The following is a 26415-nucleotide window of genomic DNA, read 5'->3' on the forward strand; positions in this document are numbered from 1 at the left end:
ACTTTTTTAAAGAATATACCTTTATTATTATTCCCCGCAAACCCTACCACCGATCCCCCAATTGGAGTAAACTAATAAACACTTCGGCTTTTACCTTCAATTTATTCATCTTATACACATTTTACAGACAGTCTATTTTACAATAGTTATTTTTTGTTTGTTTTTAGTCCTTCCTCTATTTCTGATGTCCATCCAGTTTGATTTCTATTTGTAACTGTGCTATTTCACAAAAGTTCTGAACCTATATATATTTTACAGACCCCGTATGTTTTACATTGTTTATCTTGTTATTAGTCCCACCCTTCAGCTCCATTCAACCCCTCCCATCTATCTCTCAACATCATCCATTTCGGATTTCTATTTGCCATATATTTTTCAACTGTGCTGTGATGCTTCACAAAACAATTGAACCTTTCTATTCTCATAGCTTCTACAGATTGTAAAAATAAACATTTTTGCTAAAATAATTATTATATTATTGATTGATTGACTATGGCTTTTCAAATCACCCAGTATTGCTATCTGCAGTGTTAGTTCTAGGCAAATGTTGCAATTCTTCAGCCATTCCTGGACCTGTGACCAAAAACGAACTACATCTGGACAGTACCAAAATAATTGATCTAATGACTCTGCCTCCGCACAGAAGAATCTGCAGAGCTGGGAAGATTGTATCCCCCATATATATAACATTCTATTAGTTGCAAGAATTTTGTATAGTAATTTCAATTGAAAAATTCGAAGTTTTGAATCCGAAGTTGTTTTGCGTATCAATTCATAAACAATGTGCCATGGAATGGGTACATCGAAAATCTCTTCCCAACTATTTTGCAATTTATATGGCACAGCTGTCAGTTTTTTGGTCCTTAAATGAAATTGGTATATGTTTTTATTTATCACACTTTTCTTTAACCATTTATGTTCTTTAATACAGGGCCGACATACAAGTTCCTTACTTTTTTCCCCTTCTGCTTGCCTCTTCCATTTTTGTGGTAATGCTGCAATTAATTGGTTGTAATTTTGGGTAGAGCAGACATTTCCATATGTCTGTGTTAGCTGCATGTGTGACATCACTCCACCAGTCCTATTTATAATATCATTCACTAAAATTATACCTTTTTTAAACATTTCTTTGAAAAATACAGCAAGACACTTAACCCGCCACAGCAACAGCTCCCCGGGCACCCAGTGTGGTAGCCCCCCCACCTCTCCAAAAACCTGTATATGTATCGGAGGGGTTGGGTTGAAAGCGGAAGTCAAAATTTGTATGGACCTTATGTGCAATCAACCCAAAAAGTTATCTTAATCTGATTTTAATCCATTATACTCACAATTAATCATATTGTTGTTTATCATTGTTGTGTAATGCAATCAGTCAGCCAATCATGACTTTGGTATGCTGGTTTGCCTTCCTGATAGGCCAGGCCGGTCGCAAAACTTCCTGAAAGTGTGGAGGAGGAACAGGTAAAGGAGAAAGAGGAGGAGGAGGAGGAAGAAGATTTGTCCATTCCAGGTCCATCCTATGTGAAGCTCCTAGGTCTCACATCCCTCTCAGTCCTGCCAGGTAGAAGCTGCTCATATCTAATATACCCCACATCTCTAACTACCTTGGTTCTCTCCTTTTCTGTCCTTTTTATAACTACTGTAATGTTAGACACATATACTCACGACACACACGTGTTCTCTCTCTCTCTCTCTCTCTCTCTCTCTCTCTCTCACTCTCACTCTCACTCTCACTACAGCTCTTTAGAATCACAGCAGTATTGAGCACCGTGCCAACTTTTGAGGATGGGACTAAGTGTTTTCGGATCTTGATTTAATAGTGTGTTCGATTTAATGCAGCGTTTTAAATAGTTTTGTGTGAAACTATTCAGCAATACCCCCCGAGGACTGTCTCTACATGCTGAAACGCAGCACCACAGAGCAGTTGACTCGAATAAATCAGAAATTCTGCCCCAATCCCTCGACAGCCTCTTTCGACCAAACTCTTCCCCACTCCAGTTTCCTGCTCCAATGTAATTTTAATGAAGCGTGTCAATTATATTAAACGATGAGGAATTCTGAAAAGTAAACCGACACTCGATGTCCTTTTGTCGACGTGCTTTGTTCCCAGACGCCCCGGGCCACTCTTTTCCTTCTCTGCCTCGTTAAAATAAACTGTGTGTTTACACCATGGTCTCCCATTGTGTGTGAAACTGTGAATACTCTTCTCTGGTCTTACACTGGTTGCGGACATCCATCATGGCATCCATTATATACAGTATGTAGGCCTAAATTCAAATAGTATTTGTTTTTATTTCAAATAGTGTTTCATTTAGCCTTCCTGAGTGCCGGATGGGTGCGGTTTGCACTTTTTAGAGTTCTATTTTGTTCCATTGCAGACTTCAACAACAGAATTCAAATCTGCCACTATCGCCTCTTTTCCAATTTCTCTCCCTGTCTATCTTTCCCCACCCCCCCTCTGTTCAGCATTTGAGCTCTTCCTGACATCACTGGTGAGGCAGGAGATGAGCCAGATGCCCCGTGGGGTGTACCACTCTGCCCTGAAAAGGGGGAGCCTCCGGTCAGACCAGGGGAAAACGGTGGCAGGGATCCCAGGCTTCATGCTGAAGACCTATGAGAAGAGCAAACAGCCTGGTCTCAAACCTGGCCTGGCAGGTAGGTACCAACACACACCATAAATGAGAAATATTCAATAACAGGGCATCCGCTGGTCCTTAAAAAAAATCTTATATTACATTATCTGATTTAAAGGACTTAATAAGTCTGCTAAATTGTTGACATCCTCTGTATTGAAATATAGGATAAATTAATTAAAATCACGAATTGGCTAGTCAGTTAAATGTATGCAAAATGAATAATTCTTGACTGCATGAGTTACTATGCATTTAGTGTACAGTTCATGAAAATAAAGGTTACATTTCTCAAATTAATATTTTTAATTTATTTGACTAGGACCAGTTTAGCTAGGTTTTCCGCAAATGTAAGTTTTATGTGATGTAATGTTTGTGTGTTCCAGCCGGCCTCCTCCTCTCCTTTGACCTGCCCGTCCAGACCGACCGAGATGGACGACCAATCAACCGCTTCCTCCTCAGCAGGGGGCGGAGCTACCAGCAGATGTTAGCCACTCTCATTCACGAGGTGACCTCACCTCTCTCTCTGGCTGAATCCCAAATCACCCCCTTCCCCTCAGCCCTCAATTTGTGCATTCACGTGCACCTCCGCCATTTTCAGAAGTGTCCCAAAGCTGAGGGAGTGAAATTTATTGAGGGTGTAGGGGTTAATTAGACCCTCAGATAGCAACTTCGACGAGCCAGCAAAGCTGCAGGCTTCAGAGCGAAGTGCTATCCCGACACACACTGCGATATGTTTGGAGTTTGTCCAATTTCATAGAAAAGAATGGAGAGGCGTGCCTAATTATGTTCCACGTGCATGTATTTCTGATTTTGAGACTTAAGTAACTCCCAAATTAAATGTTTAACTGTTACTGAGGTTTATATCTTGTAAAACAATGGGGGATTTGTTCATTTGAATTGCTAGTTTTATTATTTAAAAGTGGAACACGTATTGCGTCATTCAAGTCACGAGTGTGTTCCGAACTTGATGGGTTTATTGATTCCATCGCCACTCTGGTAGTCACCCTCAAAGTTTCATCAGCAACACGTGCCAACGGAAGGCCCTCTGAGTGAGTTGGTAGGGGCAAGGGTGTGTCTCCTCTCTTTCTCTGTAGAGGCCTTTCTACTTCTCCCCTATCCCATCATATTTCTGGTCACTATCTTTCTTTCGTTCATGTTCTCTCTATCTACTCGCATTATCTCTCTTCTTTTTCTGTTGTCCTTACCTTTTCTGTTTCTCGTCTCCTCTCGCTCTTTCTTTCTCTCCCTCTGTCATCATCACTGGCTGGTTGACTTGAGAAAAGTAACCTGAACATTTATACATACTTTGTCTCTCTCATCTGGTGGCCACCGTGTATCATCCAACAGCCATGTTTCAAACTGACAGCTGGTTTTACGTAGGGCTGTTGCGGTGACCGTATTACCGCCACACCGGCGGTCACGAGTCATGACGGCAGTCAAATTCCACGTGACTATTTAGTCACGGTAATTAGGCTTCTCCAAGCTCTGATGCTGCTGAAGGTCATTAGTAGCCTACTAAACTTGCTAACTGCCTGGTACTCAGCACTCTATTGTCCCTCTAATCACTCTGACATCAATGCAAATGCCATCCAAAATCGAATCAAACACTTCATGAGAACCCACTAGCTCATGTTACGCAACATTTCTATAGGTTATGCAATTACACGAGAAAACAGAGTGATTGCTTCTATTAAAAATAAGAGGATCCTATCAGCTTTCTATAGGCTAGGCCTACTATATTTATTTCTCAACTTTCTTATATTAAGCACATTGTTTCTCTTTACAAGAAAATGAACCACGTGAAAAGCGTCCTCCATTCGCTATTGAAGTGCATAGATGACATGTATTTTTTCCGCTGACCCTGTTTTGAGACAGGAGCGTGATAACGATCCATTCTAAATCAAAGCAAATTTCACACATGTATTATTTAGTATATGTAAAGACAACATTAAATCAATAATGGTGTGATGGGTGACACTATTATCCTATCACTTGTGAATGATATATTATACATTTACATTTTACATTTTAGTCATTTAGCAGACGCTCTTATCCAGAGCGACTTACAAATTGGTGCATTCACCTATAATATCCAGTGGAACAACCACTTTACAATAGTGCATCTAAATCTTTTAAGGGGGGGGGTTAGAAGGATTACCTTATCCTATCCCAGGTATTCCTTGAAGAGGTGGGGTTTCAGGTGTCTCCGGAAGGTGGTGATTGACTCCGCTGTCCTGGCGTCGTGAGGGAGCTTGTTCCACCATTGGGGTGCCAGAGCAGCGAACAGTTTTGACTGGGCTGAGCGGGAACTGTGCTTCCTCAGAGGTAGGGAGGCGAGCAGGCCAGAGGTGGATGAACGCAGTGCCCTTGTTTGGGTGTAGGGCCTGATCAGAGCCTGAAGGTACGGAGGTGCCGTTCCCCTCACAGCTCCGTAGGCAAGCACCATGGTCTTGTAGCGGATGCGAGCTTCGACTGGAAGCCAGTGGAGAGAGCGGAGGAGCGGGGTGACGTGAGAGAACTTGGGAAGGTTGAACACCAGACGGGCTGCGGCGTTCTGGATGAGTTGTAGGGGTTTAATGGCACAGGCAGGGAGCCCAGCCAACAGCGAGTTGCAGTAATCCAGACGGGAGATGACAAGTGCCTGGATTAGGACCTGCGCCGCTTCCTGTGTGAGGCAGGGTCGTACTCTGCGAATGTTGTAGAGCATGAACCTACAGGATCGGGTCACCGCCTTGATGTTGGTGGAGAACGACAGGGTGTTGTCCAGGGTCACGCCAAGGCTCTTAGCACTCTGGGAGGAGGACACAAGGGAGTTGTCAACCGTGATGGCGAGATCATGGAACGGGCAGTCCTTCCCCGGGAGGAAGAGCAGCTCCGTCTTGCCGAGGTTCAGCTTGAGGTGGTGATCCGTCATCCACACTGATATGTCTGCCAGACATGCAGAGATGCGATTCGCCACCTGGTTGTCAGAAGGGGGAAAGGAGAAGATTAATTGTGTGTCATCTGCATAGCAATGATATGAGAGACCATGTGAGGATATGACAGAGCCAAGTGACTTGGTGTATAGCGAGAATAGGAGTGGGCCAAGAACAGAGCCCTGGGGGACACCAGTGGTGAGAGCACGTGGTGCGGAGACAGATTCTCGCCACGCCACCTGGTAGGAGCGACCTGTCAGGTAGGACGCAATCCAAGCGTGCGCGGTGCCAGAGATGCCCAGCTCGGAGAGGGTGGAGAGGAGGATCTGATGGTTCACGGTATCAAAGGCAGCAGATAGGTCTGTAGTTGTTGACATCGGAGGGATCGAGTGTAGGTTTTTTCAGAAGGGGTGCAACTCTCGCTCTCTTGAAGACGGAAGGGACGTAGCCAGCGGTCAAGGATGCGTTGATGAGCGAGGTGAGGTAGGGGAGAAGGTCTCCGGAAATGGTCTGGAGAAGAGAGGAGGGGATAGGGTCAAGTGGGCAGGTTGTTGGGCGGCCGGCCGTCACAAGACGCGAGATTTCATCTGGAGAGAGAGGGGAGAAAGAGGTCAAAGCACAGGGTAGGGCAGTGTGAGCAGGACCAGCAGTGTCGTTTGACTTAGCAAACGAGGATCGGATGTCGTCAACCTTCTTTTCAAAATGGTTGACGAAGTCATCCGCAGAGAGGGAGGAGGGGGGGGGAGGGGGAGGAGGATTCAGGAGGGAGGAGAAGGTAGCAAAGAGCTTCCTAGGGTTAGAGGCAGATGCTTGGAGTTTAGAGTGGTAGAAAGTGGCTTTAGCAGCAGAGACAGAAGAGGAAAATGTAGAGAGGAGGGAGTGAAAGGATGCCAGGTCCGCAGGGAGGCGAGTTTTCCTCCATTTCCGCTCGGCTGCCCGGAGCCCTGTTCTGTGAGCTCGCAGTGAGTCGTCGAGCCACGGAGCAGGAGGGGAGGACCGAGCCGGCCTGGAGGATAGGGGACAGAGGAGATCAAAGGATGCAGAGAGGGAGGAGAGGAGGGTTGAGGAGGCAGAATCAGGAGATAGGTTGGAGAAGGTTCGAGCAGAGGGAAGAGATGATAGGATGGAAGAGGAGAGAGTAGCGGGAGAGAGAGAGCGAAGGTTGGGACGGCGCAATACCATCCGAGTAGGGGGAGAGTGAGAAGTGTTGGATGAGAGCGAGAGGGAAAAGGATACAAGGTAGTGGTCGGAGACTTGGAGGGGAGTTGCAATGAGATTAGTGGAAGAACAGCATCTAGTAAAGATGAGGTCAAGCGTATTGCCTGCCTTGTGAGTAGGGGGGGAAGGTGAGAGGGTGAGGTCGAAAGAGGAGAGGAGTGGAAAGAAGGAGGCAGAGAGGAATGAGTCGAAGGTAGACGTGGGGAGGTTAAAGTCACCCAGAACTGTGAGAGGTGAGCCATCCTCAGGAAAGGAACTTATCAAGGCGTCAAGCTCATTGATGAACTCTCCAAGGGAACCTGGAGGGCGATAAATGATAAGGATGTTAAGCTTGAAAGGGCTGGTAACTGTGACAGCATGGAATTCAAATGAGGAGATAGACATATGGGTCAGGGGAGAAAGAGAGAATGTCCACTTGGGAGAGATGAGGATTCCAGTGCCACCACCCCGCTGGCTCGATGCTCTAGGGGTATGCGAGAACACGTAGTCAGACGAGGAGAGAGCAGTAGGAGTAGCAGTGTTATCTGTGGTGATCCATGTTTCCGTCAGCGCCAGGAAGTCTAGGGACTGGAGGGTAGCATAGGCTGAGATGAACTCAGCCTTATGAAGTATGCCCAGCTTAAGGCAAACAGCGCATTATTTTTTGGGGAGACTTTTTCAAATCATAGTTGCACACCTCATGTAGCCTAGCCTATATGTTTTGATAAGGTTTGTATCACAACTAAAGTGGCCAAATAACTTCTTTAAATGAAGCACATTAATCTGCTTTGCAACGGGTGTAAACCCTAACTGGCATACATATGCAGCGGGGGAGTTTTAAGTTTGGAGAAGATAATTTTCACCATAAAAATGCACCTTTATAATAAAACCATTACATTCATAATCACATTTGTGGTCACTTTTGAGAATGGTGTTTTCCTGCTAATGGAACATTTGCGCTTATAGCTTACATGTGTGCATTGCTGCGCTTATAATGTGAAGAAATTGCCTAATAGTTTATCAACATTTTAAGCTAAATGTTCTCATCTGTTGCGTCAGGCTCATTGCTTAAAACATGTTTTTTGATGCTACAACTGTCCCAGACTATGTTTGGAATATTTATTTCTCACAGAATAGAATAGGTCAACTTTTGTACAATGCGGGATTGTAGATTGACATAGGCTAGTGCTTTTGCTGTTTGTTAGGCCTACTCATCTTGTTGGCTGACAAAAAGTAAATGTGGACAGTTCTTCCAATATCTTCAATATGTGCCTTGGAATTGGAAAAGTATGTGCGCAATTTGCATCCCCAATGTGTCTGTCTTCAGCCTGTGAGAAAGACCCGATCACGTGACTGAGCACCATGTGAGTGAGAGCTGCTTCGGCACACAGCCGGGAGAAGGGAATTAGAATTATTATATTCAGCCCAAGGGCACAACGGCCACTGGCCACAAAATACATGATTTTTTTAGGGGGCATTATGGCCACACAAAGGGGATGCAGCCGGAAAGTTCGAGGTGTTATCAAGTGATTGTCAAATTGTGAATGAGAGACTGATGAAGTGTGTACAGCCTGCCTAAATCATCATTAGAGTTGCATCATGCAGCCTTAGAATGTATTAAAAATCTAAACGTATGGCCTAACATTTGTATCACAACTAAATTTGCATAAATAACTATAAATTAAGAAAGTAGGAGAACCTGTTTCTTTGTTAACCGCTCAACACAGAATAGACGCATGGAGAAAATATCCTTTCTGTTTTATTCAGCTAAGTTCGATTGCATTCTTCATAATATAAAGTAATGCCACAGAATTCTAAGCAAATCTTGTCTGCTAAATTAACTAGTGTAGCCCACTGCCATATGGCTTAGCCATATCAGGGCCCAACATAAGGACAACTCAGTATGCCAGTCTGTTCTTCTGAAATAGACTACATTTTTTTCATTTCATGTTTCTTTAGACCTGTCTAAAATAAATAATGGATTTATTGTGTTGGTGTAGGCTATATTACATGGATTTATTAGACTTTTTAAAATGTAGATGCTCCAAAGGTCTGCATCAGTGGCTTGTAGGCTATGCGTGGGAGCCAGGAGATGCTAAATGTGTTTATGTTAATTAACAGTCAATTACCGTGAGACCGGCAGTTGTTTGCTTGACAATCACCGGCTGACAGCCCTAGTTGTACGCTACAGTAACAGTTTAAGGCATCCTCAACATACTACACAAACTGTTTATTTTAGCAATCTGTTCATCAACCTTCCCTTGTTTTGTTTATGAGTTGCTAGATCTGTTTCTCAAACTAGACACTCTAATGTACTTGTCCTCTTGCTTAGTTGTGCACCGGGGCCTCCCACTCCTCTTTCCATTCTGGTTAGAGACAGTTTGCGCTGTTCTGTGAAGGGAGTAGTACACAGCGTTGTACGAGATCTTCAGTTTCTTGGCAATTTCTCGCATGGAATAGCCTTCATTTCTCAGAACAAGAATAGACTGACGAGTTTCAGAAGAAAGGTCTTTGTTTCTGGTCATTTTGAGCCTGTAATCGAACCCACAAATGCTTACGCTCCAGATACTCAACTAGTCTTAAGAAGGCCAGTTTTATTGCTTCTTTAATGAGCACAACAGTTTTCAGCTGTGCTAACATAATTGCAAAAGGGTTTTCTAATGATCAATTAGCTTTTTAAAATGATAAACTTGGATTAGCTAACACAACGTGCCATTGGAACACAGGAGTGATGGTTGCTGATAATGGGCCTCTGTACACCTATGCAGATATTCCATAAAAAATCTGCCGTTTCCAGCTACAATAGTCATTTACAACATTAACAATGTCTACGCTGTATTTCTGATAAGTTTAATGTTATTTTAATGGGCTTTTCTTTCAAAAACACGGACATTTCTAAGTACCCTAAACCTTTGAACGGTAGTGTACATGTATGAATGTACATACATACTCAGTATTTCTCTTCTTCTCTGTGGTCAGGTGAACATTCAGCCGTCAGAGTGGCATCGTGCCCTCCTCCTACCCCAGGCCTGGCGAGGGTTCATGAGTCGAGCTTACCATTCCGTCCTACAGGTATGTGCGTGCCGTATGAATACTGCATGTCTTTCTGTTTATCTGTATTGAGTTTCCTGGTCAATTTATGGTCATGGTTGCCGTATGAATGCGGTTGTTTTGCGATCATGGTTGCTGTACCGGTATGGTGGTTGTGTGTATGTAGTTGCTGTGTGGTCATGGTTGCTGTGGTCATTAGGGTCGTCGGGCAGAGCTGGAGATGCAGCAAAAGCAAGGCAAGGAGAGTCCAGAGGAGCTGCAGTACAAACAGCACTGTGCCTGGCTCTGGTGAGAACACACATAGACACGGACACACACACCCACCTGTCTTTAAACATGCCGTTCTATTCCACCATAATCCAGCCCATCTTCCAACATTGCACATTTCATTGGTCCCTATAGCCGACAGCATGACATTATTTAAGACTATGGAACAACAGGACATAGTTGACCTTTGCGGAGATGGTCATTTTCTGAATTACTTCCTCTGTGGCATCCACCAAAAAGCCCTGTCATTTTGACCCCTCTCCCTATAATCAAAAACATCTAAGCTCTTAACACAGATTACTTTGCCCTTTACCACTGGGTAAAAGGAAAAAAGTAAACATTCCTGAATAAATCTAGTTAGTTTCTGTCACTGAGTTATTCTGGAATTACATTACAAGATTGACAATAGGGTTTCTAGTTTTTGCATAGCTTCGCATGAATCTAACTATCTAATTTGGATGTCAATCTTGTAATGTAATTCCAGTATATCTCAGTGACAGAAACTACTAACTAGATATTAACTTCCTAAAACAGCTCTCTTCTCAAATGAGGGGATCGTTTGAAGGCTAATCTGCCAGGAATATGGGCTACATATCAATAGTCTAAAATAGCTTCCTCTCCTCGTCACAATATTCTGGTATCTAATTCGTTTTTTAAAATAATATGCACTTTAGCATACACTATCCAAGGTGCTAATAGTCATGCACGCATACATATTTCGTATGGTTTGCCCCAGTGGAAATCGTAACCCACAATCCTGACTTTTCAAGCGCCATGCTCTACCAACTGAGCCAAATAGGACTACTTTTCTACTATTAATGGCTGACAGTGATATGAGGGAAATGTGCACAGCAGATTCTTCCAAAAAGTTAACTGAAGCCAAGATTCCAGGCATACTAAGGTGGATTAAAACAACTGGTCCATCCATCACCTCAACAGAGATCACTATACCAGTCCTTCATGAGGTAGTCACCTGGAATGCATTTCAATTAACAGGTGTGCCTTCTTAAAAGTTAATTTGTAGAATTTCTTTCCTTAATGCATTTGAGCCAATCAGTTGTGTTGTGACAAGGTAGGGGTGGTATACAGAAGATGGCCCTATTTGGTAAAATATCAAAGCCATATTATGCCAAGAACAGCTCAAATAAGCAAAGAGAAATGACAGTCCATCATTACTTTAAAACATGAAGGTCAATCAATATGGTACATTTCAACAACTTTGAACGTTTCTTAAAGCACAGTCGCAAAAACCATCAAACGCTATGATGAAACTGGCTCTCATGAGGACCGCCACAGGAATGGAAGACCCAGAGTTACTTTTGCTGCAGAGGATAAGTTCATTAGAGTTACCAGCCTCAGAAATTGCAGGCCAAATACAGTTGAAGTCAGAGGTTTACATACAATTTTTAAATGACTCCAACCTAAGTGTATTTCAACCACTCCACACATTTCTTGTTAACATACTATAGTTTTGCCAAGTGGTTTAGGACATCTACTTTGTGCATGACACAAGTAATTTTTCCAACAATTGTTTACAGACAGATTATTTCACTTATAATTCACTGTATCACAATTCCAGTGGGTCAGAAGTTTACATACACTAAGTTGACTGTGCCTTTGACTGTGGAAAATTCCAGAAAATGATGTCATGGCTTAAGAAGCTTCTGATAGGCTAATTGACATCATTTGAGTCAGTTGGAGGTATACCTGTGGATACATTTCAAGGCCTACCTTCAAACTCAGTGCCTCTTTGCTTGACATCATGGGAAAATCAAAAGAAATAAGCCAAGACCTCAGAAAAAAAATTGTAGACCTTCACAAGTCTGGTTCATCCTTGGGAGCAATTTCCAAACGCCTGAAGGTACCACATTCATCTGTACAAACAATAGTACGCAAGTATAAACACCATTGGACCGCTCAGGAAGGAGACGCGTTCTGTCTCCTAGAGATGAACGTACTTTGGTGCGAAAAGTGCAAATCAATCCCAGAACAACAGCAAAGGACCTTGTGAAGACGCTGGAGGAAACGGGTACAAAAGTATCTATATCCACAGTAAGACGAGTCCTATATCGACCTAACTTGAAAGGCCGCTCAGCAAGGAAGAAGCCACTGCTCCAAAACCGCCATAAAAAAGCCAGACTACGGTTTGCAACTGCACATGGGGACAAAGATCGTACTTTTTGGAGAAATGTCCTCTGGTCTGATGAAACAAAAATAGAACTGTTTGGCCATAATGACCATCGTTATGTTTGTAGGAAAAAGCGGGAGGCTTGCAAGCCAAAGAACACCATCCCAACCGTGAAGCACGAGGGCGGTAGCAACATGTTCTGGGGGTGCTTTGCTGAAGGAGGGACTGGTGTACTTCACAAAATAGATGGCATCTTGAGGTAGGACAATTATGTGGATATATTGAAGCAACATCTCAAGACATCAGTCAGGAAGTTAAAGCTTGGTCGCAAATGGGTCTTCCAAATGGACAATGACCCCAAGCATACTTCCAAAGTTGTGGCAAAATGGCTTAAGGACAACAAAGTCAAGGTATTGGACTGGCCATCACAAAGCCCGACCTCAATCCTATAGAAAATGTGTGGGCAGAACTGGAAAAGTGTGTGCGAGCAAGGAGGCCTACAAACCTGACTCAGTTACACCAGCTCTGTCAGGAGGAATGGGCCAAAATTCACCCAACTTATTGTGGGAAGCTTGCGCAGGCTACCCGATACGTTTGACCCAAGTTAAACAATTTAAAGGCAATGCTACCAAATACTAATTGAGTGTATGTAAACTTCTGACCCACTGGGAATGTGATGAAAAAAATCAAATTCTCATTCTCTCTACTATTATTCTGACATTTCACATTCTTAAAATAAAGTGGTGATCCTAACTGACCTAAAACAGGGAATTTTTACTTGGATTAAATGTCAGGAATTGTTAAAAACTGAGTTTAAATGTGTTTGGCTGAGGTGTATGTAAACTTCCGACTTCAACTGTATCTCCACACACACACGCACACCAGCGGGAACATCGGTGTCAATGCATGCTCTCACTGGGACAGACAGCCGCCATGTGAGTGATGTGCTACGCTCAGATGAAAAGAGACTGTGTGCGTGAGTGCATAATCGTAAATCAAGACATGAGAAGATGAAACGTTCAACCCCCCGTCCAGCGATAGAATCTAAATCATCCTCCTTGTCTTCCTCTCCCCTTCTCTCCCTCTACACAGGGTCAGGGACCAGCTGACTGATGTTGTCAAATCTGCAGCAAAGTAAGTCTGTCTGTCCCCCATGTTTGTCTCCTCTGCATTGACATTGAATTTCCCCACTGTGTCAAGTGTATGCATTAACAATGTAACTTGTCGCAATTATATTACATTTATAATTATGGTAAGGGATTTTACCGATTGTTTGTCTGTTGATAGCTTTGGTCTTAACAAAACAGTGGGACTATTCTAGACTAGGTCAGTGCCATCATTAAAACCCTTAAAGCAGGTGGGTTAGTACTGGACTGGAACAAAATCCTGTACGCACTGAAAGCCCCCCAAAACCGGGATCGAGGAGCACTGGCCGGTAGCCACGCTGTTTGGTTGATGATGGCGGTGAGTCCTGCTACTGTTGTCATGGTAACCCGGTGTTACACCTGTGTCTCCGTGGCGATAGGGACAGTCCGGTGGTGCAGGGGAACTCCATCTTGGCTCTGAGCGGTCTGGCTGCAGTGCTGGCCAAATACGAGAGCAACATGCCCGCTGACACGGAGGGAGGACTTGGGGTAAGAGCAGACTCCACACGTTATGGGAGCATTGTATTTTATAGCACTGGTACTTACCTGGTATTAACTAGGAAATGATGTGGTGTCAAGGGATACTAGTACCCTGGTGCCTAGTAGTGTTTGTTATAATGAATCTGAAGAGAAAACAGAAAATAATGCATGCTAAGGTTGTTACTGTGTAATTACCATTTTACCATGTTATTTCTTATTATAAACTGGGTGGTTCGAGCCCTGAATGCTGATTGGCTGACAGCCGTGCTATATCAGCCACGAGTATGACAAAACATTTATTTTTACTGCTCTAATTACGTTGGTAACCAGTTTATAATAGCAGTAAGGCACCTTGGGGGGTTTGTGGTATATGACCAATATACCACAGCTAAGGGCTGTATCCAGACACTTCGCGTTGCGTTCCCTAAGATCAGCCCTCAGCTGAGGGTATATTGGTCATATTACCACACCCCCTCGTGCCTTATTGCTTAAGTAAATAGCTGGTCATTTCTGTACCATAAAATAGGGAGGCGTGTCTCTAAAAGTATCCCATTGTTTTACCAGATATAGTCCTAATAAATATGAACTGAAAAAGGACCACAGTCATCTAAAGCTTTTACCATTTGGGTGGTGCTGTAACTCTCCCCTGCCATGTTTGTTGTGGTATATGCTGTAGGTGGGCCCTGAGATCCTGTCCACATCTACCTGGCTGGCCATGGTCCTGGACACTCTCCTCAGCATCGTCAGCAGCAGCTACAAGCCCAGAGGACAAGTCTTCCCCTGGTTCCTACACGTCAGTACACCAACCAAGCACAACAACTAGAATTATCACTGAATTATGCTGGCAGCTAAATCATGCTATATTGATGTTACATCATAAAAATAAATGGATACCTGTACACTATTGTTGAATGTCTCTACAATACCATTCAACAGAATGGTATTATTGTTTAATAGTATTTTCTTCAACTTACTGATCCTACTTAGCGGTCCTACTCGGGAGAGAACACGGCCAGTGCCATCGCCCGCTCCTGTGCCGCCCTGGCCCTGTCCCTGGTGGTGCCCGTGCTGGTTGCCTGGCACAAGGACAGCGTGCCACAGGTCCTAGCCACCCTGAGGGCGGGGCTTCCCGGCTCGCCCACCGCAGACGACTCCCAGGCCGTCCAGTTCCACTCTGGCCTGGCCCTGGGCATGCTGCTGTCCTGCCTGCACCAGGAGAGGCTCAGGTAGGGGGTCTGCCATGGGGGTAGAGATGGGGTGGTGTGTGTGAGAATTGACTCATGAGGTGTTGTGTGTTTGTTTGTTGGTATTGTGACATTGGATGTCATTGGGTGTTGTGTTTCTGGGTTTTTCCAAAGCATTCCCTCTGTTCCTTCCTTCTCTCTCTCTGGTTCAGTGATGTGTCAGGTCAGAAGATCACAGAGCTGTTGATGAGTTCTCTAGACACTCTGGAAGCCTGCTGCTTTGACAGCAACCTGGAGTACAAGTGAGTGTGTCTGAATTGCATCTATAAATTAGTCAATAAATATGAGAATGGCTGGATTGACACTGCCCTACCATCTTATACAGTGTATTCGGAAAGTATTCAGACCCCTTGACTTTTTCCACGTTTAGTTTAACGTTACAGCCTTATTCTGAAATGGATTAAATTAATACAATTTAAAAAATCAATCTACAAACAATTCCTATAATGACAAAGTGAAAACATGTTTTTAGAAATTTTGGCTAATTATAAAAATAAAACAAAAACAGAAATACCTTATTTACATAAGTGTCCATAGAGCTCCGAGACAGGATTGTGTCGAGGCACAGATCTTGGGAAGGGGACAAAAACATTTCTGCAGCATTGAAGGTCCTCAAGAACACAGCGGCCTCAATCATTCTTAAATGGAAGAAGTTTGGAACCACCAAGACTCTTAAAACTGTCCATCCGGACAAACAGAGCAATCAGGGGAGAAGGGCCTTGGTCAGGGAGGTAACCAAGAACCTATGGTCACTCTGACAGAGCTTCAGTTCCTCTGTGGAGATGGGAGAACCTTCCAGAAGGACAACCATCTCTGCAGCACTCCACCAATCAGGCTTTTATGGTAGGGTGGCCAGACGGAAGCCATTCCTCAATAAAAAGCACATGACAGCCCACTTGGAGTTTTCCAAAAGGCACCTAAAGGACTCTGACCATAAGAAACAAGATTCTCTGGTCTGATGAAACCAAGATTGGCCTGAATGCCAAGCGTCACGTCTGGAGGAAACCTGGCACCATCCCTACGGTGAAGCATGGTGGTGGCAGCATCATGCTGTAGGGATGTTTTTCAGCGTCAGGGACTGGGAGGCTAGTCAGGATCAAGGGAAAGATGAACGGAGCAAATTACAGAGAGATCCTTGAAGAAAACCTGCTCCAGAGCTCTCAGGACCTCAGATTGGGGCAAAGGTTAACCTTCCAACAGGACAACGACCCTAAGCACACAACCAACACAACACAGGAGTGGCTTCGGGACAAATCTCAATGTACTTGAGTGGCCCTGCCAGACCCTGGACTTGAACCCGGTCGAACATCTCTGGAGAGACCATAAAATAACTGTGCAACGACACTGCCCATCCAACCTGGCAGAGCTTGAAAGGATCTGCAGAGACGAATGGGAGAAACTCCCCAAATACAGGTGTGCCAAGCTCATACCCAAGAAGACTCAAGCCTCTAATCGCTGCCAAAGATTCAAAATATTTACTGTACCAGTCAAAAGTTTAGACACACCTACTCATTCCAGGGTTTTTCTTTATTTGTACTATTTTCTACATTGTAGAATAATAGTGAAGACAACAACTATGAAATAACACACATGGAATCATGTAGTAACCAAAAAAGTGTTGAACAAATCCAAATATATTTTATATTTGAGATTCTTCAAATAGCCACCCTTTGCCTTGATGACAGCTTTGCACACGCTTGGCATTCTCTCAACCAGCTTCATGGGGTAGTCACTTGGAATGCATTTCAATTAACAGGTGTGCTTTCTTAAAAGTTAATTTGTGGAATTTCTTTCCTTCAATGCGTCTTTCCTCAAGCCGATCAGTTATGTTGTGACAAGGTAGGGGTGGTTTACAGAAGATAGCCCTATTTGGTAATATACCAAGTTCATATTATGGCAAGAACCGCTCAAATAAGCAAAGAGAAACGACAGTCCATCATTACTTTAAGACATGAACGTCAGTCAATCCAGAAAATGTCAAGAACATTGAAAGTTTCTTCAAGTGCAGTCGCAAAAACCATCAAGTGCTATGATGAAACTGGCTTTCATGAGGACCGCCACAGGAATGGAAGACCCAGAGTTACCTCTGCTGCAAAGGATAAGTTCATTAGAGTTACCAGCCTCAGAAATTGCAGCCCAAATAAATGCTTCAGAGTTCAAGTAACAGACACATCTCAACATCAACTGTTCAGAGGAGACTGCGTGAATCAGGCATTCATGGTTGAATTGCTGCAAAGAAACCACTACTAAAGGACACCAATAAGAAGAAGAGACTTGCTTGGGCCAAGAAACACGAGCATTTGTCATTTTGCTCTGATGAGTCCAAATTTGAGATTTTGGGTTCCACATGTGTAGTTCCCACCGTGAAGCATGGAGGAGGAGTTGTGGGGGTGCTTTGCTGGTGACAAAAAAAAGTGATCTTTTTGTTTTTTATTTGTAAAACACTTGCAAAAATTTCAAAAAAACTTTTTGTTTTGTCATTATGGGGTATTGTGTGTAAGTGAATGAGGAAAAATAACATTTTAATTCATTTTAGAATTCGGCTGTAACAAAATGTTGAAAAAGTCAAGGGGTCTGAATATTTTCCGAATGCGCTGTATGTGCGCATGCGTGTGTATGAGGTGGCAAGCTTTCAGTTTGTGCAACAATGTACTCCCCTACTATCTCCCCTACTATCTTCCGTTTTTCACTACCTCTCCTTTCTCCAGTGCGGGCTGTGTGCTGGGCCTAGGCCTGGTGCTGGGGGCCGTTAGTGGCAGTGGACAGACAGAACACCGGGCCCGTGTGGGCCTCACCCTGGACAAGCTGCTGGAGGCCCTACAGGGGGACAGCAGCAGTCAGGGTCGCATGCTGCAGGAGGTATTGGCCCAAATCTTCATATTAGTTTATATCTCAATCACTGCTGTTTTACTGTGTAGGGTCAGATTTGACACCTGAAGCAGGGTTTATAACGATGTCTTCCCTTAAATAAATCATTTAGAAGGTTATTAACAGATAATATTTAAAGTCTGCTCACCTTTTTACAAATCATTATTCTAAATAATTGAAATGTCCATATGCTATCTCCTTCCCTCATTCCTTTCCTCCCTCCCTCCCTCCCTCCCTCCCAAGGTGTTGGCCTACTCTGTAGCAGGTGTGGGGGTGGCAGCCTTCAGTGGAGGGGTAGTTGATGCCCTTAAAGCAGAGGAGATCATGAGCGCTCTTCGTAGCATGACAGAGGAGAGCCAGCAGGTGAGATGGTACAGTTTCATGAGTGTGCGAGGTTTGTGTGTGTGTGTAATGTTAATCTACAACTATACGTCTTTCCTGTGTTGTCCAGACTCCAGGTTTCTCATTGGCTCTTGGCCTGGTTGTTCATGGTCTGTCGTCCTGCGGCCACGGCAAGGCAGAGGACATCCAACCCCGCCTTCTGGATGCCTGGATAAAGATCCTACTGGCTGAGGTACTGGAGCGACAACCAGGGCAGAGCAAACGTTTACCTATGTTCCAAACAAGCTATTTTAAACAATGGGCCTGGCATCGCAAGTGATTCATGCCAATGAACAGTATGAGTCCGGGTGTAATTAATTGAGTGGGCTCTCCTCCCCTGTGTTGCAGGGCTGTCCCACCATGCAGAGGCTGGCTGCTGTCAACGGCCTGGTGGCTCTGGTGGGATCAGAGACTGGCATCCTTCAGGTGAGTCTTCCTACATTTGGGATGGGGTTAGTGGAATCGAACTTAAAAGTGCAGTGCTGTACTGTACAAATACAAAAGGTAATCCTCCCAAATGAACAGTTCCAAAACTTCCCCCTAGATAGAGCCAAACACCTATTTATGGCTTTACATGTGCAATGGTAAAGTGTGTTCTAAGTGAATATAAGCAAATAGTATGGATATATTGACAAGATATCTCTCCGGCCCTAACAATGGGAGTCGTCGTCCACAAAGCAGCGCGGCAGGCTGTCTAGCTCCCACCTATCCTTTTTTTGGATTGGTGGATACATCTCATTTATTGTAATCCTTTTTTGAATATTCAATGAAAGTCCTACTTATATCAGTACACTCGTAACAACTTAAGTATTACGAGACTTCTATTAGATCCAATAAACCTCACGTAGCAAATAAGCCATACATTTTTTGGGGGGGACCAAATTCGACACACTCGCATTGACCTCCATACAAAAACTCCTTGCTTGGCGAAACAACACCACCTGTTGGTGGGAGACTGATTTTTACGCCCAGTTGGGCCTCTCTCTTTCTCTTCCTCTCTGTTATAAGTGACGATGTGTGTCTGTTCTCTCCCTTCTAGCTGAAGAATGAATCTGAGCAGTCCTCCCAGCAGCAGAGCAGAATGAACGAGGTCATACGGGCCATCACACAGGTCAGAACGTTGATTGATTAATGAAGTTTACTGTCCTTCAAGAGGATGTTGTTTTAACCGCTCACAAGGGACATGCATAAAGCAAGAAACAAACAACAAGCAACAAACTAACACGGCTCCTGCCTTTCACCTGTAGATCATCACATTCTCAGGGGCCATCGGGCTGCAGTCTAACAGTGCCTGTCTGGTGGGGCACCTCCACCTGGCCCACATGTCCACCAGCCACAGTCGCACAGCAGGTAAGGACCACACAACAACATGCCCCAGACCTAACATACCTAGAGATTTGTGGCTTCATAGAGATCCTAGAATTCAGTGGTTCTATACCAGTGGTCACCAACCTTTTCGGAGTCGATCACTTTCTGAGTCAAAATGCATGCCGAGATCTACCGCTCTGATTTTTTTATTAACATGACTTAAAAAATGTACGCCTATGCAACAATAACTAATTAAAAACAGTTCTGTAGAAATGAGGTTTGTGCAGTAAGCTATAGGCCCAATACGTTATCGCCACATACTGGCTTTGCTTGAATTGACCTGCCAATGCATTGTTGTTCGGGACATTTTTTTTAAATTATATTTAAAATATTTGATGTAGGCTATATGATCACACCGGTAATAGATCCATTGTTGTATTACTTGTGAGGCACAGCTGAGTGAGCATTCATTTAAATAATTAGCTTTTTATTTTACTGGGCTGATGGTGCCTGCATCTGATGGTCAGTCTCAGCGAAGGGAGAGAGCAGCAGACTGAGGGTCTGTCTCTCAACATCCCTCCGCTCTCCCTTTCCTCCACTGACACTGACCAAAAAGGAACACCGTCTTCCAGCTGATGGCGAAACTCTAGTCGCGCCGTGTTATTTCTGCCTCATGCACAAATTCATGTTGTTACTCCTATAAACCGAGAAAGTGAAATATTCCTCGATATTAAAAAAGACCCAAGGCGCTAATGATAATAACAACGCAAACCTATAGATACACTTTCCTACTCATTCATTACTGCTGGACTGCTTGTTGTAGCACAGAGTGGAAATTGGAAGAACACGCATTTTATGGATTTATAAAAGTGTTGAATACAAAGTGTTGACAGTGCTGAGTAAGAACACTCATAAAAACAGCAGCTCTTTGTTGTATTTGTTGACAGTCTCTCTCTAGTCATGGTTTTAAATGTTTTGAAATCTCACAGTATCAATTTTGCAGAAGCTTTCTTTTATGCCTCATTATTGCAGACTCGGTCATCTGAGCAATCTGATTGGCCAGCGGGAGCATAGTGCACTTAATTTCCTCTCCAGCCACACCGGGAAGACAGAGTTTGTACCTTCAGACACATGAAATGGCAACAGTTTGTCTAACCGGCGCGCAGGGCAGACTAATAAAACAAAACAGGAACACAAGGCTTCATTGTTGTTTTTTTTTACAGAAATGTTTGTCGATCGACTAGAACTTCCTTGGAGATTGACAAGTCGATCGTGATCAACCGGTTGGTGACCACTGTTCTATACAGTCGTGGCCAAAAATATTGGCAACCTTGCACTTTTTTCAAATAATGCACCATTTCTGTTGAAATGAAAGAATATTTTGGTATCCACATATGTATGTCTTTGGTTTGCAGTTGAACAAAACAAAAAAATCTGAATAATTTACTAAATGTTAGCTTATTCCACCAAAGAAATCCTATAATGGCCCGACAATATTATTGGCACCTTCTAGAAGTAGCTAGAAATAATTTGATTTCAAGCAGGTGATTTTTATTTACTTTGGAATTGAACTTACCTGTGGTGAGTTGCAGGTGCCTGCAATATTAAAATCTATAAAAATCACTCATTCAACCAGTTTGAATAGAGAAAAGGACTCATTCTCCTGTAATGTGTCACTGTGTGTACCGCAATGAGCATGGAGAAAAGAAAACCAGAGAATTATCTGAGGAGGTCAGACACACGATTGTAGCCAAGCGTTGACAATCTCAAGGCTACAAGTCCATCTCCAGAGACCTTGATGTTCCTCTTTCCACCGTACATAATGTTATCATGAAGTTTAAGGCCCACGCCACTGTAGCCAGCCTCACTGGACGTGGCCATAAGAGAACTTGATGGAAGATTGCAGCGAAGGATTGTTTGAATGGTGGAGAAAGCACCTCGATCAACTGCCACACAGATTCAAGCTGACCTTCAGACACAAGGTACGACAGTTTCAACTCACACCATCTGTCGCCAACTCAATGAAAGGGGGTTATATGGTAGGAGACCCAGGAGGAACCCACTGCTGCGAGAGAGACATAAGAAAGCCAGACTGCAATTTGCCAAAACACACCTGAACATGCCAAGATCCTTCTGGGAGAATGTCCTCTGGACAGATGAGACCAAATTAGAGCTTTTTGGCCAAGAACACCATCTCTCTGTTTACAGAAAACAAAATGGAAGTTTTCAAAGAAAAGTACACCTTCCCTACAGTCAAACATGGATGAGGTTCAATGATGTTTTAGGGTTGCTTTGCTGCCTCTGGTACTGGGTGCCTTGAAAGTGTGCATTGCATCATGAAATCAGGAGAATACCAAGGCATTTTGGACCACAATATCGGACCCAGTGTCAGAAAGCTGGGTCTCTGTCGAAGGTCATGGGTTTTCCAGCAAGACAATGATCCCAAACACACTTCAAAAATCACCCAGGAATGGTTCAAGACAAAACTCTGGATTGTTCTGAAGTAGCCAGCAATGAGTCAAGACCCTAAATCCCATTGAAAACTTGTGGAGAGATCTGAAAACAGAAGTTGGGAGAAGGCACCCTTCAAATCTGGGAGAACTGAAGCAGCTCTCAGAAGAGGAGTGGGCCAAACTGCTAGTACAAAGGTGCAAGATGCTCATTGATGGCTATAGGAAGCGCTTGATTGCAGTAATTGTGACTAAAGGCTGTGCTACCAAATATTAAGTCTAGGGTATCAATAATGCCATTTGTTTATTTTCTGATTTAATTGGATATATTAAGTTCTGAATGAAAAACAAATGTTCTGTAATATTAACAATGAAATAAATTGTGGAGAACAAACGCTTTCGTCAATTTCAACTTATTTTTAGTGAAAATTGTGAGTGAGTTGAAAAAAGTGCAAGGGTGCCAATGTTTTTGGCCACGACCGTATGTACTTCTATGCATGACTCGGTATTTTCTTTTAAATACTTTAGGTAGACTTAGCTTGCCCTGTGTAACACAACTAATGGAGTCGTGCTAAATGTGTAAATTCTGCCCCTTCCAATGCATGGAAAAAAAGCTTAGTCAAACGCCTCTCTCTCTCTCTCTCAGTGCCCCAGGACTTCAGTTACCTCCCAGAGAAGAGTGTGATCAGGTCGGTTGTGGACTTCCTCGCCGAGGCAGGAAAGAAAGGTCCAGAGTTTTCCCACCCTAGTCTGGTGAAGACAGGCTTGGGCTCCCTGGCCACAGTGGGAGGGAGTTACCAGTACCCCCCTGTCAACTGGAGCGCCATCCTGTCCCCTCTCATGAGGCTCAACTTTGGTACTGTGATACCCTCCCCACCTATCTCTTCCACATAGTCATACATTCCACAAACACGCAGAGAAATTCTATGGCCTCCTTGTAAAAGAGATGTACATCTCAGTAGGAAAGGATACATTCAAAATATGAAACACACACACACAGTGAAAGCCTAGCAATCATGTATTTGCAAAATACATGTTATTTTCCCAACAGGTGAGGTGGTCCAACACCAATGTATAGAGCTGGCATCCAACCAAGCCCAGTCTTCCCAGAGTGCATCTCTCTTCCTGGGGGTGTGGCTGAGCCCTCCCCTGGTCCACAGTCTTAGTGTGAGTCCTCCATAACCCAGTTTGTAATCCTCTATGAATATGCCATTCAGGGATTTTCAATTCTGAATGTCAGTAGATGGTCAGAGTACTATGGGGTTCATTTTCTCCCTGGAAGTTAATTGGTCAATTATTGATTGGCCAGACATTACAGCTTGTAATAAACCCCCCCTGGGAACAAAGTGAAGAGTGCGAGCCCTCCATTCATTCTTCCTCCACGGTTCTCTTCCCCCTAGATGCGGACGCGAGGTCACCTGTACGATAATCTCTCTGTATGGATGAAGCACGTGTCGGAGGACAAGCTTCAGGTTTACGTGGAGACCCTGGGTCTGCAGCAGTTCCAGCAGGACGTCCGGCCCCAGCGCCTGGCCATTTGTTTGTCCCTCCTCCGGGGCCTGGCACAGGCCATGGCCCTCCCCAACCCGCCCAACACAGTCTGGGCCGTCCTGTGTACTACTATAGAGAAGATCTTCAACGTACTCCCCAACCACATACAGGCAGGGAAATCTTCTTTTTTTAGACAAGTACACCTGTCAGTTATTCTTCTTAGTCAATCACACGACAAGAAATTGGCTGTGTGTGCGAGACTAGTGATCACTAAACATTATTGAATATCGACCATGCACTGAGATGTATGTCCATGGTTTATTGTAGGACCAAGAGGTGCACCTGTACGTGGGAGTTTCCAAATGTCTGTCCGAGTTGGCTGACACAGAGATCGACCGCATCGCCCAGGTCACAGAGGTAATGATTGTCGCCTCACCCCATGCGTCATTAAAATCAACCTTCCCCAAAACCAATGTCGTTTTTCCTGCTGCTTTTCCATTTTGTCCGATATCGATCACATCCCTTCTTTGAGTGATGTGTTGCTCTCTTGCCTCCTCTACAGGCACAGATGGAGAAGACCGGCTTCATCCTGGCTCACCTCACCTCCCAGGGCCGCGTGCCACTTCTGGGCCTCAACGATGTCATCGCTGCCGTGCTCCGGGGTTGGTCCAGCCACAAGGTGGGCTGGCTCCTCCTGCAGACTTTCTACCAATGCCGTCTGGCCGCCAGTCCCAACACAGGTCAGCCCAGCAACCAATCAGCTTTCAGGGCTGGCGGATTTCAACGTTGTGCTTGAACTGATCTGACCTTTAGACCTATAGAAGTGCCAAGGGGGGTCAGGGGTATTTGCAAAGTTTTTGTAATATACTGCATTGATCATTTATTGGTCATTCAAATACTCCTAAAGTATTTTTGTTCTTGCTGCAAAAGCACACGTGATTAGAAATATTTGGCGAATCAATTATCTTTATTAGTTGGATCACGTGGGCTTGTGCAGGTTTAGAATAACAACATGTAACGTTGAGGGTACTGGTGGACCAGAGTTGGGGAAACCCTGGTTTATAATAAGTACACTTTCTAGGTGTGTCCAAACGAATGGAGTGGCTTTTGGAGCTGATGGGACTCATAAGAAATGTTGCTTACGGAGTGACCACTGTCAAGTGTGGAGACACCAGGCAGGTCAGTACAGTATTTTAACACTATTCTCAGAAACACATACACAGGTGCTGTGTTATTTCTGTGTATGTGTGTGAATTGATACATGGGATAGCTGGTATGTTTAGAGTTCACGTGCAGGTGAGATATTGGTACTCATCATTATTCACGGTTCATTTAGGATTATCCACGATTCATTCAGGATTATCCATAATCATGGTAGCATCCACATTAATGTAGAAGTGTTTAGAAATATATTCTATTCTTATTTACAATAAAAGTAACTCCAAAAAGACACTACATTATTTACCGTTTATTTCTATTGGGCATAAATCATCTGAAACACAACCAAAACAAACAGCAAATGAATCCAACAAATGTGTAGAGTCACAAGCTTTATGTAGTCATTACGTGCTATGAATATGGGGCCAAATACTTCATGTTTGACTACTTTAATACACATACAGTGCATTCGGAAAGTTTTCAGACCCCTTCCCTTTTTCCACATTTTGTTACGTTACAGCCATATTCTAAAATGGATTAAATAAAAACAAATCCTCATCTACACACTACTACCCCATAATGACAATGAGAAAACATTTAGCAAATGTATTAAAAATATAAAACTGAAATATCTTATTTACATAAATATTCAGACCCTTTGCTATGAGACTCTACATTGAGCTCAGGTGTATCCTGTTTCCATTGATCATCCTTGAGATGTTTACAACTTGATTGGAGTCCACCTGTGGTAAATTTAATTGATTGGACATGATTTGGAAAGGCACACAGCTGTCTATATAAGGTCCCACAGTTGACAGCGCATGTCAGAGCAAAAACCAAGCCATGAGGTTGAAGGAATTGTCCGTAGAGCTCCGAGACAGGATTGTGTCGAAGGCACAGATCTGGTGAAGGGTACCAAAAAATGTATGCAGTATTGAAGGTCCACAAGAACACAGTGGCCTCCATCATTCTTAATCGGAAGATGTTTGGAACCACTAACACTCTTCCTAGAGCTGGCCGCCCGGCCAAACTGAGCAATCGGGGGAGAAGGGCCTTGGTCAGGGAGGTGACCAAGAACCCATTAGTCACTCTGACAGAGCTCTAGGCTGTGTTCCTCTGTGGCGATGGGGGAACATTCCAGAAGGACAACCATCTCTGCAGCACTCCACCAATCAGGCATTTATGGTAGAGTGGCCTTAACGGAAGCCACTCCTCAGTAAAAGGCACATGCCAGCCCACTTGGAGTTTGCCAAAAGGAACCTAAAGGACTCTGACCATGAGAAACAAGATTCTCTGGTCTGATGAAACCAAGATTGAACTCTTTGGCCTGAATGCCAAGCGTCACATCTGGAGGAAACCTGGCACCAATCCCCTACGGTGAAACATGGTAGTGGCAGCATCATGCTGTGGGGATGCTTTTCAGCAGCAGGGACTGGGAAACTGGTCAGGATCGAGGGAAAGATGAACGGAGCAAATTACAGAGAGATCCTTGATGAAAATCTGCTCCAAGGTGCTCAGGACCTCATACTGGGGCGAAGGTTCACCTTCCAACAGAACAACGACTTTAAGCACACAGCCCAGACAACACAGGAGTGGCTTCGGGACAAGTCTCCAAATGTCCTTGAGTGGCCCAGCCAGAGCCCGGAATTGAACCCGATTTAATATCTCTGGAGAGCCTTGAAAATAGCTGTGCAGCAAC

The 26415-nt window shown here is 44.0% G+C and overlaps 2 protein-coding genes across 4 annotated transcripts in view; one reads left to right on the forward strand and one right to left on the reverse strand.

The window, feature by feature from the left end:
* The window catches only part of focad (focadhesin), a 76910-nt gene that overhangs the window by 46957 nt on the left and 3538 nt on the right, over nt 1-26415 (forward strand). For all 3 annotated transcript variants that reach the window (XM_014155779.3, XM_014155781.3, XM_014155780.3), the window contains exons 19-40: nt 1417-1561; nt 2467-2655; nt 3017-3138; nt 9725-9817; nt 9996-10084; nt 13284-13325; nt 13717-13825; nt 14493-14609; nt 14804-15042; nt 15213-15302; nt 17769-17919; nt 18172-18291; nt 18380-18502; nt 18658-18735; nt 19349-19420; nt 19557-19659; nt 22714-22923; nt 23119-23234; nt 23468-23728; nt 23886-23975; nt 24121-24298; nt 24640-24737. In XM_014155779.3, coding sequence (XP_014011254.1) covers nt 1417-1561; nt 2467-2655; nt 3017-3138; nt 9725-9817; nt 9996-10084; nt 13284-13325; nt 13717-13825; nt 14493-14609; nt 14804-15042; nt 15213-15302; nt 17769-17919; nt 18172-18291; nt 18380-18502; nt 18658-18735; nt 19349-19420; nt 19557-19659; nt 22714-22923; nt 23119-23234; nt 23468-23728; nt 23886-23975; nt 24121-24298; nt 24640-24737 — 2835 coding nt within the window. The remainder of the gene's footprint in view (nt 1-1416; nt 1562-2466; nt 2656-3016; nt 3139-9724; nt 9818-9995; nt 10085-13283; nt 13326-13716; nt 13826-14492; nt 14610-14803; nt 15043-15212; nt 15303-17768; nt 17920-18171; nt 18292-18379; nt 18503-18657; nt 18736-19348; nt 19421-19556; nt 19660-22713; nt 22924-23118; nt 23235-23467; nt 23729-23885; nt 23976-24120; nt 24299-24639; nt 24738-26415) is intronic.
* Nucleotides 3187-7330, reverse strand: LOC145861829 (uncharacterized). Its single transcript, XM_082965442.1, has 4 exons — nt 6985-7330; nt 5788-6058; nt 4859-5592; nt 3187-3244 (listed from the first exon to the last, which is right to left on the reverse strand). Exons 2-4 carry the CDS (start codon nt 5923-5925, stop codon nt 3187-3189), a joined length of 930 nt encoding a protein of 309 aa, XP_082821568.1. The 5' UTR covers nt 5926-6058; nt 6985-7330.

This window comes from Salmo salar, chromosome 18 (assembly GCF_965601325.2).
Source record: "Salmo salar chromosome 18, fSalSal1, whole genome shotgun sequence".
In the NCBI taxonomy this organism is placed as follows: domain Eukaryota; kingdom Metazoa; phylum Chordata; class Actinopteri; order Salmoniformes; family Salmonidae; genus Salmo; species Salmo salar.